The sequence below is a fragment of the Microtus pennsylvanicus genome, chromosome 17, assembly GCF_037038515.1.
Source record: "Microtus pennsylvanicus isolate mMicPen1 chromosome 17, mMicPen1.hap1, whole genome shotgun sequence".
Classification (NCBI taxonomy): Eukaryota; Metazoa; Chordata; class Mammalia; order Rodentia; family Cricetidae; genus Microtus; species Microtus pennsylvanicus.
Genome location: NC_134595.1, coordinates 3037085 through 3055226, shown reverse-complemented (window position 1 = coordinate 3055226; position 18142 = coordinate 3037085). Strand labels below are relative to the sequence as shown.

At 37.8% G+C, this 18142-nt stretch overlaps 1 protein-coding gene across 3 annotated transcripts in view; it reads right to left on the bottom strand.

Moving 5' to 3' along the window:
- The window catches only part of Pard3b (par-3 family cell polarity regulator beta), a 1014383-nt gene that overhangs the window by 379198 nt on the left and 617043 nt on the right, over positions 1-18142 (bottom strand). For all 3 annotated transcript variants that reach the window (XR_012908166.1, XM_075951370.1, XM_075951371.1), the window contains exon 16: positions 2692-2736. Coding sequence is in view for 2 of the 3 variants with exons in the window: in XM_075951370.1 (XP_075807485.1) it covers positions 2692-2736 (45 nt within the window). In the remaining variant the exon portion in view is untranslated. The remainder of the gene's footprint in view (positions 1-2691; positions 2737-18142) is intronic.

The following is an 18142-nucleotide window of genomic DNA, read 5'->3' as shown; positions in this document are numbered from 1 at the left end:
CTGGTCCCTAACAAGGTAAAATATATCCTGGCAATTTGTGGTTACAGAGCACACATGAGAATTTGAGATAGCAGACTCTATCTATCTGTCTGTCTGTCTATCTATCTATCTATCTATCTATCTATCTATCTATCTATCTATCATCTATCTATCTATCTATCATCTATCTATCTATCTATCTATCTATCTATCTATCTATCTATCTATCTATCTATCTATCTATCTTTTATCAATTATCTGCCTAACTAAACATATTTATTTGTTGTATTTTTTTAAACGATTTAACAGAAATTGTCCGAATTAAAAGAACCTTTAATCATTTGTTATTATATCCACCATCTCCATCACTAACATCCCATGAGAAATCCCTCTACATTTGTGATCCTCAAACTTCCTAATGTTATGTGACTCTTTAATACAGTTCCTTTAATATAATGACCCCCAATCATAAAATTTTGTTGCTATTTCATAACTATAATTTTGCTATTGCTATGAATTTTCATATAAATATCTGGTATGCAGGATATTTGATATGAGTGTAACCCCGGTGAAAGTGTTGTTTAACCCCCAGAAGGGTTGCAACCCACATCTTGAGACCTACTACTCTACATGAATGTAGAATAATATGGGAGTTAAGCTTCTGTGTGAGAGACGAATGCCTAAACAAAATCATAAATACGATAAATTTTCAAAATACATATGTAAAAAACTGGCAGAGGGTACATTCTTGGAGCATATCCATTTACAAACTTAGGCACACATTTTCCTCTAATGATGCTCTGTCCTATCACAAGGGTCCCTAATGTTGGAGAGGTTGCACTTGTTCATTGTGACACATCAGTGTAATATTATGTTTGCTCTAAAGTTATCAAATTTCTTACTTGCCTTAATCTTTAAGGCATTGATGCCTCAGAGCCCAAACTGGATTCAATTGTGATTAGAGACCCAAGTAAGATAAAGTTTATTTTTTCACATTTACATAGATTAAGCAGATGTGCAACAGTCAGCTCTGATGCAGTGATTATGCAGAAGGTCATAAGATATGTGGACAATGATTATTGGAGTGATTATATATTAGTACAAATCTTTATGTCATTTAGTATATTTTATCATTATGTTTCATATAGTATAAAGGTTGCTGATACAATTTCCATTAGCTACCTAAGGTAAAGTTGTCATGTGGAATTTTATAGGACATCTATTTGCTAGCTAATATTTTTACGTCATTTAGTATTTTTTAGGATTATGTTTTATATAGTATAAAGCTTGCTGGTACTATTTCCATCTGCTACCTGAAGTAAAGTTGTCATGCAGAATTTTATAAGAAATCTATCTGCCAGCTATGAAATTCTGCCAATTTTGATTTCTCAAAATCTGTAAGGTCATTATTTTAAGTTTTGTAGAGTAGTTCTTCATAAATATTTATATCACATTAGCTAAAAGCAAACATTTAAACTTGACTAAAATATTATAGCAAGAAGCCAAAATGATATTTTCAGTTCAAAAGAGTGATAATCACTTTTGATAACCAGCAAAGGGTGATTTTTTTAAAAAAAACTAAGATTAAACTAAGATTGGAATTCTTGGAAATAACCAGAAAGCTTATCATTTGCTCATTTTTACAAACCTAATTTATAAAAATTTTTTATAACCACATAAGCAGAATGGTTTTTTTGCTCATAGGGTTTAGGCTCCTTATTGGGAAGAATAAAAGGTGGAACCTAAGAGTTGTGAACCAGCTGTTCCCTGATAAAGTCATTAGAAAATTTAAAGAAGGAGAAAAAGAGTAAAAATCATAATTTTGCCCTGGAATATGACGGCAAAGTTAATGAGGCACGAATGCCACTTAGGACTGGAAAGGGAACTGGCACCGAAACACAGGAATGGGGAAGATTCTTTGTTTCAGCATGGGAGGGGAGCCAAGCACAGCCTCTCTGTGGAGTGACTGGCCTGAGGCAAATGGGTACCCCTAGAGGTAGGAGATACTGCAGGATTTGTTATTCTAGTAACTTTGTGTTTGCAAGTGATAGGCTTGGATGATACTGAGGGAAGAACAGAGGAGAAGAGAAAGCCAGGAACAAGGACAAAAGAGAAGGGAGGCCACTAGGAAGAGAGGAAGTCTAGGGCTTGATACACAGAGGCCCCTCATTGGGATAGAGTAAGACCCTGAAGACCCTCAGAGAGAACAGCAAGGGGGCTCATTCAGGAGGAAGGAGAGGATAATACTGCCATCTCTGGCACAGTCCCTTCCAGTGACAGGCAACATTACGTATGCCAATTTTCTTTTTTTAATTTTTTTTCCTGAGAAATAACCACATCTTCTTTTGATATTCCCCATCTCCCAATTTTAATGTGAAAGTGATGGAGGAAAATTTTACCAACTTTCTTAGCTTTCCCTTTCAATGTCTGTGTTTCTTGAAAGTGTTCATGTAGTGTACAGGTTTAAGGCTTTTGGTGTAATGATGATGATTTGGGAACCTTTCTTCTTTTCCTTGCATGTTTTGAGTCAGCATGCATTATGCTATTATGCACACAGCCAAGCGATAATTCATCTTTGTGGAAGACAGAGACAACTCACGTATTAATTAGAAAGCTTTTCACCGACTAGTGCTTAGAAACAGGGTCCAAATGCTACTAAAACACAGGCAGCGATTTCCAGGAAGAGAACGCCGGTTACAAGGAATTCCTTACCCGGTCTGCGGTCAGCCAGTGACTGAACTTCGCTTTCATCTGGCACTGAGAGAAGAAATAAAAAACAATGATTAGACCTGCCTGTAAATCAGCATTTTTAAAGCCAAGAATTAATATAGATTCATAATAAATTAAATCTTTTACTGACAAAGATTTGAGGGTTTTTTTTCCAGCCTATCCCAGGCTGCCTCAATTTTATCCATAGACATTTATAGTCAACTATGAAGAGCTATGTTTATTAGGCCTTCTGTGAATGTAACACTTATAAAAAGTTTTCGTACTTGCAGTTCTTTTAACTGGGCTCTTTCTTTGATGTCTGTTAGAGAAGAACTAAATTCAAGGGCCATGGGATATATAATAGATAATAAAGCTACTTGAGCATTAAAGATATATATATATATATATATATATATATATATATATATATATATATATTCAAGACTCAAGGCCAGTCTTCTATATCTGCTCAAAATAGAGACAGAAAAAAGGAAAGGTTTTTATGAAGAAAGGACAAAAGTTGTAATAATATCTAACAAAGTAGACATTAGGCCACAAAGGATGGACTTATAAAGATGGAAAAATACAGTGAGCACTGTGATCACCGCACGTTCAGTCTCAACAGCTTCAAATACAGTGAGCACCGTGATCACCGCACGTTCAGTCTCAACAGCTTCAAATACAGTGAGCACCATGATCACTGCAAGTTCAGTCTCGACAGCTTTTTGGAGACGGTTTGGAAAGAGGACATGGAAGAAGCTAGTGGTGTCCCTTGCAATACAGGAATGCTATATGTTATCTGGGGAAGTCGATGCACGTGGCGTTTGGAAAGTACAAAACCAGCTCACTATTTTTTTCTGATACCTGAGGAAACACCCACCATGACCCCACTACCTAGAAAACCAATACTGAACAGAAAGAAAAGAGCATTTAAAGTTCACACAGAGATGAAAACTATGCCCACTCCCAACAGTCGCAGTGACAAGCGTCACAGTGCAGGGGTGCACTCAGAAATGACAACAGGTCATACCACAACAGTGTGGAAGAATTAGGTCAAGAGTTATACAGCCCTTAAGCAATGGGAGAAAAAAAAAACCTTCTGAAAGCTTAAAGACACAGATGAAAAAACCCATATGTATGGCCTATTGCTTAAATTTTAAAATGAGTTTATAAGTAAAATTTTCCTTCAAAGACTACTCTAGGACTGGATGACATCACAGGTGAATTTTACCAAATATTGAAATAAATAATATGGATACTACAAAAGCCACACTGGAAAACACAGAGAAAAGATCTCCACTGTGTCACATAGGGCTACTGTAAAATGGATATAATATCAGGAAAAGGCAGTATGTGAAAACCACTATCAATAATCCCTGGACGCAGGCATGGGGTTTCTAAACAATGCTCTGTGAATAAGCACATTAGTACCTAGCCGCTGTAGCACCTTCTCTTGCCATTTACTAAAGTTCTTGCCAGTCTATAAACCTCTGGTACTCAAGGATGGAGAAAAAGGTGAGGAGAATGTGGCAACGAGGAAGACTGCCTCCATCTTCCCTAACGAGCCTGTCTCTTCCCTCTGCTCACGTCGTTCATCTGTAACTGACCTAGTCACCACACATGGTCAGACACTCCCCTGCCACCCTTTCTTGGCTATTTCTTTATGTTGAAATTAAAAGCACTGCTTGTCTGTGGTTATCCTGGTCTAACTGCCTAAGTATCTTGTTAGAATTTTTTTTTCTTTGCATTTCCATTTGGGTGGTGAGTCAAGTACTCATGGCCAAGCTCTTTCCTTGTTGTGCCTAAAAACACCTACAGGGGAATCTAGTAGAAAATTACCACAAATCAACTATACAGACAACTAAAAACAACAGTAGCTGGTACTGCAGAGTCCTTGTAACACACAGGTTCTACCCTACATATTTTACATCTGTTTAATTATTTTAATCTTTGTAACACCTCGGGAACATGCACTACATCCTCATGTCTCTGTGGCCTGCATTTCATCAGCTGAAGGAGCAGAGATTAAAGGACAGTCTTAGCTGCCCCTTTGTCTCTGTGACAATCACAGAAGATGTGCTAGCCGAGGAATTTTAAGAAGAAACAACAACACAAATTAAATACAGGAAAGCATTTAAACAATCATATACTGAAAATTGGTATTCTTTTTATCTGAATTGATGATATTAGATGGAAATCTGGACCAGGTACGAACAGGGTGCATGCTATAGTTCTAGAACTTTAGAGATGGAGGCAGGGTTACGTGGGTAAGCTTAAGGCTATCTTGAGCTAAATGACAAGATTCTGTCAAAAAAAAAAATTCCTGCAGACTAATAAAGTAATGTTCCCTTAATATTGATCAGCATGTTTGGAAATTTAAAGTTCAAATAAACTATTTCTTCTCTCTTAATATATGAGCAGTCACCCTGAGAGTTAGGAGCCTGGCCTGGAAGCTTGACAAATTTTGTTCCACTCTGAGCAGTTTTAGATTTATTTCGATAACAGTCTTAGAAGTCACGTTAGCTTTGCTCACTTCAGTTTCACTACGGTGAAATGAAGGATATGTTGGCACCCCACAGATTCTTGGTAAAGATGACAGAGGTAAGTACATGCTAAGAGCCTAGAAGATCACATGGTAAACGCATACAGCCCCTGATACACTAAGCAGAACGGCATGACTAGTGGTAACTGAACAGCCAGACGGAGCTCAGCGGCCGGTGAGGCCAGGAAAATTGCTGCACTCTTTTTAACTCTATTTTTTCCATACAGGAATGGGGATACAAGCAACACACAGGAAATTATGGGAGATAAAGTAAAAAAAAAATGAAAAATTACTCAGCACAGATCCAGGTAAGCATTCTCATTACTTAAAACTTTTTATAAGTGGAGGCAGTGAGCATGGTGAAGGACGTGTTTGGTCATGATGGGGCTGACAATTGCACTTTGTCAGGATCATAAAGAAATACAGAAAGACGAAGCAAGAACACATCACACCTTAGCAGGGCATTGGGTGCTCGCTTGTGCATCCTCCTCAGTGCATCTGACTGTAACTCTTGTTTGGGAGGATGTGCACAGAAAATACAGCTGAATAAAGGGTCTCGCCACACACGGTTATTCTAAAAATGGGGTTTCTAGGAAGGCAAAGCTTCTGCTGCTGCTGTGCTTCTATCTATCTTTGTGGTTTTCCTTCTTCCTTCCTTCCTTCCTTCCTTCCTTCCTTCCTTCCTTCCTTCCTTCCTTCCTCCCTCCCTCCCTCTCTCTCTCTCTCTTTCTGTCTGTCTGTCTTTCATTCATCTAAGTATTGCAAACTTCCTAGTAACATTAAGTTTTACAAGGAACTTCTTAACTTTTTGGCTGAATAATGCCTATTATCCCTAGGAGAAATACTTATTATTATTTTAATAATTGACAAGTTGAAATTCTTTAGAACACTAAAATAAACTTTTTTTTTACAGTGTGGAAAATCCAAATGGGTGATAGGCATCAAAATTAGGGTCTTTCTCCAGAATATTCTCTGACACAGATGCCTATCTTTAGGACCAATGACAAATGAACAAACATAATGGAAAAGAGAAGGAGCAGTAATGACTTAATTAATAGAACACATTTTATTTAAAAGGTTAAATTTGGAACAATCATCTTTTATGCACATGCTTAGTGCTGGGAAGCAATTTAAATAACAGTGGCAAATGAGAAAATGAGGTAAAATTACACACACCACCAATTTTTTTAAATGGCAAGTATTATAATTAATACCCAACTTCCTTTATAACCCACATCACCTTAGAGCGACTATTAGTTCTCTTGGGGTTGGTGCTTAAATGCAGTTGTTTCTTTGCATTCTATTGAGAGAGTGCAGATAGATATTGAAATGGTAGGAACATGGCTCATGACAGGTCCGTCCTTTTAAATGTAAGGCTTGTATGAGAAACTGAGACCTGAGTGTGAGTGTACCTCTTGTGAGGATGGTCTCTTATTCTAAGAGAGCACAAGGCGCAAGGCATCATGGAAGAGCACGGGTGGAGGAAGAGCCTTGAGGTTTTACATTCTGCTTCTGAACAAAAATTGTTTTACATTTCCATCTTTATAAAGTTTCAGGAGTTTATCACATTCTCTCATAGCCTTCAACTTTACACCAGGACTGTGACTATTTGCTCTTGGGTATATTAAAGGAATAGTTTGGCAACTGAAGAGATATGAATAAAATGTCGAGTCCGCCTGAAGATGTAGTTCCTACGCACTCTTGTTACAATCACCTCTTTCACCACAGGCATTATTGAAAGCCCAGACATAGTGTGAAGCTGCCCCTTCTGTAGGCTCTCTGGCTTATTTAGCTCATGGGGTTTCTATACTAATCTCCTGTTTCCTGACATTCAACACATGATTGGTGGACCCTATTTGGCTTGACTGTCACAGGTTCTTACTAAAGAGGCCACTGCTCTGGATGTTTGTTAATTTCTTCGTGTGTCCTCTGACTCGCCGGGAGGACTTGTATGGAGAATTGAGCAGCCATCATTGCCCATGTTTCTAATTCTTAAGTCTTTGAAGCTGAGGAGAGCTGCCCAACCGCCAAGAGCACTTAAAAAAAAAAAGTAATAACAGACTGTATTTTTTCTTTTCACTTAATTTCAACCAGGTTCATTGTTAGAAACCAGAGAAAGAAAATGTGGAGGGTAAAGGTCTATGATCAAGATGGCACTCTGCAAACTTGTTAGCAGCAGACATTAAAGTGCACATAATACACTCACATGTGGGTTCCCAGTAGGATGCATTTTTATTAATATGGTGCTTGCTTAGAGTGTTTTATTCTTTTGTCAAGCCTTCTTACACACTTCAAATGCCTTCTCACTAGGGGAAAACAATCCCCTGGCTTACTGATAGCATTTGACACGCATTCTATAACGTAAGCGACTATTAGGGACTTCACTTGCTTAATAAAACTTTGCAGAGCAGTGGCAGATTTGGTGAGTTAATGGGCCCATATGCTTTTCTTATGCCGACAGGATATGGTATATTGTTAACATGCACAAATCTCTTCACATAAAAATTGCCATCAGCTACACTTATTCTTTTTGAGAATGCCAATGTCATGAATGGGGATATGCAAATGTGTTCGAATTCCCACTCCTTCATATGTAGATACTTGGAGGCAAAAGAGACACTCAAAAATACGATGCGAAGCTTGCTTTTTATATTGATAGCCTGATTTCACTCATTTTTTATCTTAATATCTTTAACATAATTAAAACAATCTTAAAGCTGGAGTCTGCTATAGGGAAGATCTTTCTTCAAATTAGACTCTAAATACTAGTCTTTAGATCATTTTCTAGAGTAGCAAGTAATTCCTCAGTGGTTAATAAATTTGTTTCCAAGAGTTGTCCCTTCAGAACTTAAAATTGATGTAATTGCCAATATTAGGAATCAATTTTCCTCTCCTTTAGCAGATCAATTTCTCTGCCAGTGATGGATTTCCAGAATTTCTAAGGAATGTAAACCTGATTCTAGTTGTAAATTAAGTTCCCTTCTCAGAAACCATGAACTATTACTGCCTTAATTTATAGTGTTTTCTTATGTCAGAGACTATTTGGCATATCGTTTCTCTGTACAGACTTTTCTGAGTTTTCAGCACTTTGGATTTTTAAAGCATTGAAAAGTTACTACATTTTCTGAAACACACACACATACACACACATTATACATACATACAATAGGCAGACATAGACACACATACACATATACAAACACACAATATACATACATACAAACATACATACAATACACATATATATATACAAATCATATACAATGCACACACATACAAACACACACACATATATACAAATAAATATACAAACACATAAACATACACACAATACACATACACACAAATCATATACAATGAACACACATACTAACACACATATATATATACAAACAAATATACAAACACATAAACATACACACAATACACACACACACACACACACACACACACACACACACACACACACTAAAATGAGGCTTTTGCTAAAAAGGAGACTAGAGATCCATCACTATATAATCCCCACATTTAATCACACCTTCTCTTGGCAAGCCTCCCAACATGCAGAGTTCCAATTCAGATGTGTTCCTGCTAAGACAATGAGTTAATCAGATCTACGTAGCCAAGGTTTTATTCCGGCATCACGCTGTATTGTCAGGCCATGGTGATACAGGGTAAAGCAGAGGGTCATGTCCCTCATCCATATCCGACTGTCTTTGTTCTTGACTTATCAGTGAGAGCTTCAAAAATTCTTTCTTCCTCCATAAACTTTAGAAATCTTAAACCACATATTGGAAAACTTAACTATCATATTTTCCTATTACTGTTGGGAGCTCATTAAAGAGTCCTGGGAAAATCACTTTTAACTTCATTAGTTTTGAATTCATTCAATACACACCAATTTGCTCCAAATATTCACACACTACACTTGTACCCTAATACAGAAACCTAACTTTGCAACACAAAAGGGAGTTCTGTAGAAACCACGGAAAGCCAGATAGACACAGGGTTCATAAAAACAATGAAGGCTTTATGGGAGTGGAAACGGCCTGGGGAGGGTCACAGATGACAGACAGCACCCAGGATCCTTTACTCAGGCAAGAACAGGCAGCAAGGAAGGGAAGAGGAGGCCCAGTTTGCAGCTGATGCCGACTTGGGTTTGATACTGAGACAGGTGTGACTGTGAAATAATTACTGAGTTTTTTCTTTTTAAATAATAAACTCATTTGCAAAATGCAAACTGTCCCTCAAAGACAAGTCAGGTAAAGAACACAAACTCATTGTCCTGGAACTACAGGTTACCATGGTGGGCTCAGATCTTGTCACTGCCTCTGCCCCTACACTCCAGCAAGTCACAGAGGTATTACCAACAGGCCTTGCAACTTTGTGAATCAATATGTATACAAACATTATCTGCTATTTGATCCGTATAATAGTAGAATTCATCCCTCTCCTGGGAAATACGCTTTGCAACCACATTTAAACACTACGTCTACTTCTTCAAGCTGAGTTTAGGGACAGAAATCCTACCATTGGTTGTACATCTAATACACACCAGACAATGGACACCCTGTCCTGTCATTTTTACCAAGATTCAAAGGGTTGTAAATTAAAGAATGAAGCGGCAGTTGTTCATTGTGGTGTATCCTCTCCTTCTAGCTTCTCTGTTATTGTCTCTATCTTCCGACTCTCTATCCCCTCTCCTTCCCCCTCTCTTACACACACTCTTACACACACTTACACACACACACACACACACACACACACACACACACACACACACCATAAATTGGATACATTCTGTGAAATTCTTGTGGCACAATCTGCAGACAAACTTCTGGCAAGGAAGGGCAGGAGAAGATGATTGGAATCTAATTCTGGTATGGTTTGCGCTAGGCCAAAACAGGATAGACTGTTTAGAACAAACACAAATTCCTCTATTAGTAGTGATTGGCAGAATTATATGGTAGGCTGGTCACACCTGGTCTTTCTCTAGAGCCGAGTCTGATGTGACCGATCCCTGGGGCACTGGCTCCTAGATTTGGCTTATTGGCACTAATCACACGTGTTTGTCACATGATATGACACTTGAAATAGCAGTTCTCTCTGCTTATAGAAAATATCACATATTTTCAACACACTCTATTTCTAAAGCCCTGAATACTAGGTTCAATAAGCTTCCCTTTCAGTATGTGAATGTCAGAATTTCTCAAGCTGTGCAGAATGAATGAATGCTTTTCTGTTATGGGATACCCCAAAACACACAGCAAAACACTAAGCTCAAAATTTGCTTTTATTAAATATGAAAGAACTAAAAATTATAGCACATACATAGAAATACAATACAATAAAATGTTTGTGTATCAACTATGTTTTTATTTTTGATATATGTCAATTGTTATTTTTATGGTTGCTATCTTTTTACACATTTTTATTTTTGAGATTATATTATAAATATATTTCTTCCTTCTCATTCCTCTTTCCAACTTCTCTCACAAGCCCCTCCTTTCTTTAAAATGCGTGGTCTCTTTTTTGTTAATGTTATTTCATACACCCTATGTTTTAAGAGAAAGGAACACATGTGTTTTTTCTTTTGAAGCTTGACAGCCGTTCTCAGGTCTCCTGCCTTCCCACCATGCTCCGGGGTGAGCATACTATTGAATTTTGCACTCTGTGATTCTCTTACTTCTATATAGTTGTACCCCAAACTTGTCTCCAATAGTTTTGAATTTATATCAAATTTATATTAAATGACATTGGATACTGTCAATTTTTTTCTGAGGTCATGGTATAATTATATAGGTGTTTTGTTCTTTTTAGCCTGTTTGTTGGTAACTTATATTTAAAGACTAAGACAACATTCCTTGGGTAAGACCACTTGGTGAAGATATGCTAATTTTTAACATAATGTTGACTATAATTTCCTAGAACTATGAAAAGGATTTTGTGGCAGCTCATGAAGGATATCAGTCTAATACATTCTTTTTTTTTTTTAATACAGGGCCTTTATCTTATATGAGCACCGGGGTAAAGCTAACTTCATGAATTGAGCTAAGGAAGTATCCTCCTTCTTTACTTATCTGGAAGTTTCCTTAGAATTGTTATCTTTCTATGAAGCATTTGACTTCACTAGAAAATTATATACCTTTAAGAACTACAGAGACAAGCAGACTCTTGGCTTGCATGCACTTGATAGTTCAAATCTTTCAAAGAAATTTATCCATAAGTTGCCAAAAGTATTGGTCATAATATTGGTTTAATATTCTTTCAATATATATAAAATGTATAGTAAATTCTACTTCTCAGTTCTCAAAATCTTCATGTCTTCATTTTGGATTCACCACTTGTGTCAAGGGATTATCATTTTTATTGATCTTAAAATGTCCTCACTTTATCTGCTATCATTTCTTTACACCTGAAAGGCTCAACTACAATATTTCATATAATGAACTTGGTGGTGATGAATTTTCTTTAGTTTATATATGTCTAGAAGTCACTGGTTTTGCCTTGTGTTTGAATGATACTTATTGTGAGTAAAGAGTTCTAGCTTGGCCGGGCAGTGGTGGTGCATAGCCTTAATTTCAGCACGTGGGAGGCAGAGGCAGGTGGAACTCTGTGAGTTTGAGGCCAATCTGATCTACAGAGTGAGTTCCAAAATAGCCAAGGCTACAAAAAAAAAATTTAAAAATTCTAGCTTGTCAGAAATGTTCTTTTAGAGGTTTTGTGAACCTAGTCTACAGCCTTTTCTTTCTCATCTCTAATTGTCCTGTGAAATCTGCCAGTGTGTTCCTGCCATGCCTTCTCGACAAGTAGTAAATGGATTTCCTCTTCATCTGTGATGTGAGCAATTGGATTATAATGTGCCTTGATATCATCTCCTTATTTGTTTATGCCTGCTCATAAGTTCTTTAGTTTTTAGATTTAGTTCTATTTGAAAATGTTTGTAAGGTGGTTTTTTTTTTTATGTAGCCCTTTCTCTCATTTCGCAAACTCAGTCATGAACTCATTAAGTCACCTGCCATTGCCCTGTAGTCCTTGGTATTTTTGTGTCTTTTGCATACTATTTAGGTTTTAAGTCCTTTGATGTCTCCTCCTATTTATCTATCTTGCTTCTTTCAATGATCAATCTGAAATCAGAGCCAGCCAAAGGGTTTTGTATAGTAGAAGAGAAACTGATTTATGGAAGCCAATTATATTTGGATTTTCATAAGTACTATATCAATATCTATCTCTCTATATAAGATATATATATATATATATATATATATATATATATATATATATTCCACATATATATTCCTTATTGGCTGTGGGAACTCTTTCAGTCAATAGCCTTTAAGATACCAGCCTACTGTGGCATGGTTGCTTGTTCTATAAATGCAGACATAAAACTGTGCGCTCTCTCTCTCTCTCTCTCTTCCTCTCTCTCTCTCTCTCTCTCTCTCTCTCTCTCTCTCTCTCTCTCTCTCTCGTTCTCCCTCTTTTGGTTGCTAAATTTGGTTCCTGTTCCCCAGTCATGCAGAGGACTATGATCTGTGAGTCTACCCCTAAATAAAGAACCCTTACTCAATTCTGAGCTACTGTAGAACTAGTATATCATATCCATCTAGACTTATCTACTCAATAGGTTTAATTTTAAACTAGGGCTTTTAATATATAAACAAATTCTCTTAATTTTAAAGGCCTTGTCTTCTGATTCTAACCTCTATGTTAGCTATGGTTTAATAGTTGATTTTTCTCCTCATTATATCCATGCTTGAATACTTCTTTGGATGTGTATTGTGAATGCCAGAAATTATAAATTTTATATTGTTTGGGGCTTGATATTTTTATAATTTAAAAAATACTTGTAGGTCATAGTTATGTTGCTTGGAGAGAATCAAGCCTTCTGGACTTTGCTTTTAAGATCCTTTCAGCAGCACCACAACATGTAGTCGGGGCAGATGATGCCCTGCCATCTTGACAAGAGCATCGTCATGCACACGTCTCGGGACCACACAGGCTTCGAGGACAGACACCATTTCCATGTCTGCATGAGCTCTAAACATTTTTTCAGGGATCCTTCTGAGCTAATTTGATAGTTTCTTTGCATGAGTGCTCTGAGTATTACCCTGTACACTACTGGGGAGAGATTGTATATGTATCTGGACTTCTCCTTCCTCTCACCACTCCAGGACTCTATACTACATACTCCAGTCACCCTCCTTTTCCTAGATTCTCAGCTCCATCTCCTCACCTCAGGTGCTTAGAGTCATGGTGAGAACGGGATAATGGTCTATAATATGATATTTGTTGGTTTCAATGAAACAAGCTTTAAAATAGCTTAATATACTTAATATGCTAAAACATCATTGTCCTCATGGATAAAACCATCCTAAACCACAGATCTAACACCAGCAAAATCATGTTAGCAATCACCATCTACAGCTAACCAGAGAGAGAGAGGCAAGCTGAGAACACATCCATAACTAGGAGTCCTCATCATTACATCACTTATTTCATATACAGGGGCACTACGAAAGCAATGATGAGGACAGGTGGGGTTTGCTTGGATATTCCCAAAACTGGAGTACAGAGAAGATGCATCTGAGCTGGTGAGTTGAAAGCTGGACTGATCACATGCTATCTTCAAAATCAACAGTTTCAGAAAGCCAGTGTAGTCTTCCAAAAATCCTTGTATCTTGACTCAAGACATTCAAAGCTATGGTTGGACTTTTACAGCTGCCATCAACTCTCCTTGACCTACCTCCACTGCCCCACCCTACCACACACATTACTGGCTAATTCACATTGAGGCAAATATCATTTTTGTCACTTCTCTTTGTACCCCAAACCTTCACTAATATTCTACTGCCTGGAAAATAGTAGTCTTTTTCAACATATAACCTTTCACCTTACTCATTGACTGTGTTTCTAAATTTATAAAATTTAATACATTCCTCATTTCTTCCCAGTGAACTTTATGTTTTGCTGGGTGTCTCAGAAATCCGTGTGTATCATTACTATTCCTCTGCACTGGGCAATTCCTCACTGTGATCTACTTCTCATTGAGTATTCTTCCATCCTAGTCTCTCCTGACTAGGAAGACATTAGATTTGCTTCCAATATATGTACCACTTTCAAGTATATATGCGATGATGTTTGGGTAACCTCAACAGAGGAAAAGAGCATTTTCTCATCTTATGTGAAAAGCAACTGCAGTTTATATATGTCTTTAATATTAGAGCTACGGAGATTCTGCTTTATTTTTTTTTTATGCTTTATTTTTTAAGACCAATTTAAGTCAGGCAACAGAACAAGACTGTGAGATTCCTTATAGGTATCTTCCTCCTGTGCATTCCTGGCATTTTTCAGCACTGAACTCTTGACTCTATACAAAATATAGAAACTCTGAGAACCCCAGACCCTTGAGAACTATTTCAATTATTATCAGGAGATAATATTTTTTACAACACTGAAAATAACACAACACAATATGAAGCTACCATTCACTATTAAGCAATGAAAAATCTCTCTGTTATTGAAAATAATCTACATTTCCACTTATCTAGTTCATCCTTTAGCAAGAATACTGAGGCAAAGGGTGCATATTCTTACCGGCTTACAGGAATTCTAAGTATTTCAATACATACAATATTATTTAATTACTAGAAAAACCTCTGAGTGAGTGAGTAGTTATCATCTTTATTTTACAGAGGAGAGATCAGAGATTCAGAAGAGTTATGTTCTAAATTTTATATGTAAAAAGGTGAGAACAGAATGATTCCTGACTTCAAAGTATAAATTCTTGATACTATGTAAGACATAAATTGGAGTAAGATTCTGCTATTTGCTTTGCAAACACAACTTATTTCTAGTATTCAGTATCTACTAAAGTAGAGTTTCATAATAAACTCTGTGGCTGAGCACACAATTCCTCCTAAAAACCACAGTGAGCTGTAATTCAGGTATGCACTATCATCGCAGTTTATATGGCAGCACCCGTCAAACTCAGGACTTTGTGCACACCAAGCAAACTCTCTACTATATGAGCTACATCTCCAGCTCTGACAGATACTAAATGTGATGACCAAAAATTCAAAGAAACGATGGCTTAGTTTAGCCCAGAGGAAGAAGAACAACAATGACCCCTGGTACTCTCCGAAGTAAGTGGGAGAGGCATAAGTTGTTCTGTGCCTCAGACACCTTCAAATTCTTACCAGGAGATACATGAGCTATTGCTCATCAGAAAACAGAAAAATCTCAGTTAAATCAGAGATTTTGTGTGGGTGAAGCGCCAGGGAGGACCACAGATGTGACTGAAAGACACCATAGCCCGAAAGAAGACAGAAGCAGGGACTGGTATAGGATGAGGGATACTGTTTGGAATGTTGTCTCTGACTCTTGTCTCCCTTCGATTCATCCTCTAAGCTCTTAAATGTAACTAAAGACAGCATTAACTCTCTTGGAAGCCAAACAGGGCTACCACTGGCTCATCAACTGTGCACTCAGTTCAAACCTTGAAGTCCTTTTTATATTACCTGCTATCTGAGTGGGTCTTTGTCTGAAACTTATCTATGGAGTCAGAGGCATGCAATCACATGCTACACATTAGAACTGTGGAAATTATGCAGGCAGCCCGAGCCCTGCTCTGGTACTGTCCTAACATGTAAGTAATCACAAACTGTGTGATGAGTGTTAGCAAACCTATGTGGTCAGCTCTATTCTTCACAGATGTAATAACTTCCAGTTCATCTTTGGGATTCTACACTCTATAGTCTATAGTCAACACAGAAACTCCTTTCATCTTTTTGAGACTAAATGAAAAAATGGTTCTATGATTATTATTCCTGTCTCAAAACCTTCTGACACTTTCCACACAACTACACATAGCAGAGAATCCAAGGTTACCACAGCTTCCTAGACCGGCCGAGGCTGGTCACTGTCACCTCTCCCACTTTATTTTGCTTAAGCACTAGTGTACTTAACCATGGATCTTACTGGAGCCCATACTCACCCCGGTTCATTGCACACTGCTCTCCACAGCTTTGGCACTTTCTCTTTCCTCCAGCTACGGTGTTATTGTCTTGGCTAGTCGTGCAGATTACAATTCCTTTCAACCACATCTGCATTCGTGCTACCTCATTACGTAAGCCTGCTATGGCCACTCTGCATAAAGTTGAGCCCTTCATCACCCACTCTTGGTTACTATCATTCTTGGTTCGTGTCTGGTCAAATTCTATGGGGAAAAAAGGATGCTATATTCTTCTGTTTTATACATAAAACATTGAACAGTGCTTGATGTTCAGTCAGTGCTCAATGGGTATTTGTTAATGAAAATATACGATCCAACTAAAACAAGGTAAAAATGAAATAAAATTAAGCCTATAGACTTGACTCTCCTGAAGCTGTCTAGCAAAGGGTAAGGGTGCTTTTTTATTTTTATTCTTTTAGGTAGAGGAAATATGAAAGGCCTCATTCAGGTTCCACATGAAGACATGGAGCTCTTGTTTATGGGGGTAACATTCAACAAGACAGGGGAATCCATGGGAGAGCAGGTAGATAGAATGAAAGAGGCCAGTCATGGAAGAATTCAAAACATGCTGATGAATGAGTTTCATCTTTGTTCTCAAGGAAATGGATTTTTTAAAATGTAGACATGGGGCATGATCTGATTAAAAAACAAAACACCCAGGATGCAGCACAGAAAAGAAATTCAATAAGAATGAAACAGGAGAGAGCTGCTTCTTTTTATCAATCTAAACACAGGATTTACATGTATTCCTCTTAATGCTAATCTCCCAGGGCTCACCAGTACTCTGCGTCCAGATCTTTCCGAGTCCCTGATCCATCATCCAGTATTAGCACCATGCCATGCTGTGCACCTCCTAGGATTCTGACAAGTGAACTTGATGTATCCAAACCATGTGCCCAGCTTACCTGACTGAAAACCATGCTTGTTTTCTTCCTGGCACTCGTGTGTGTGCATGTGAGAGGTCTGCCTGAGACTCAGTCTGATTACTCACTGAGCTGTTTAGAATAAAGTGAACTAGCCAGCCCAGCAGGGCACTGTAACCCACAGACCTCATAACCCAGGATTTCCATGGGTTAAGGAGAGATTACAAACCTTATACGATGCCAATCGACCCCCCACCACCACCACCACACACACACACACTTTTTTCTTGCATGAATTAAGTTTGGCACCTGGCTACTGGCTGGGGATTGTATAGCTGCTTCTGTTCTTGGCTACAGTAAATGCTATCAAAAGATTTCTTTTCTGGCATGCATTGAAGTATATAATGCTGTCTATATTTCTGCCCAGAATCTACTATCATCTGTTTAATATGCAAACTGTGCAGAACCAGAGCTACTAGTGTGTAATAGATTTTGAAAAGTTGTCATCCAGACTCATTGTTTATTAGAGGCTATTAACTTTGGAGGCTTCTGTGCTGCTCCTCCATTTCACAGCACACAACCACTCACGGAAAGAAGATGCACAAAATTCTGCACACACGCGAGTGAACTCATCTGGTATTTTATGCCTATCTATTAGATGAACCCACTTAAATCAGGCTCCTTTTGCGGAATAGGCGGTTACATATTAAATACCCACTATCTATCTTTGGGGGAAGCACTGAGGTATAGGGAACATACTGAATAAGGTTGAGCTAATAAAAAATATAAAATGGAAAACCAGACAATTGCAAGACCCAGAGTCCAAAGTAATCTCATAGGCAGTAAATTTTCCATCATTTTCCTTAGTTCAGGGTTTCTTTGGAGAACTGGAGACTGCTGACCAAGGGAGGGAAACAAAAAGCAGTTGGCTGTAACTTTATCCTATGCCCTTCTCCTCTCTCCCTCTCTTCTCTTACTTCTGCATCAAAGAAAATGTTGCTGTAAAATTCTGAAATATATATATATATGTATATA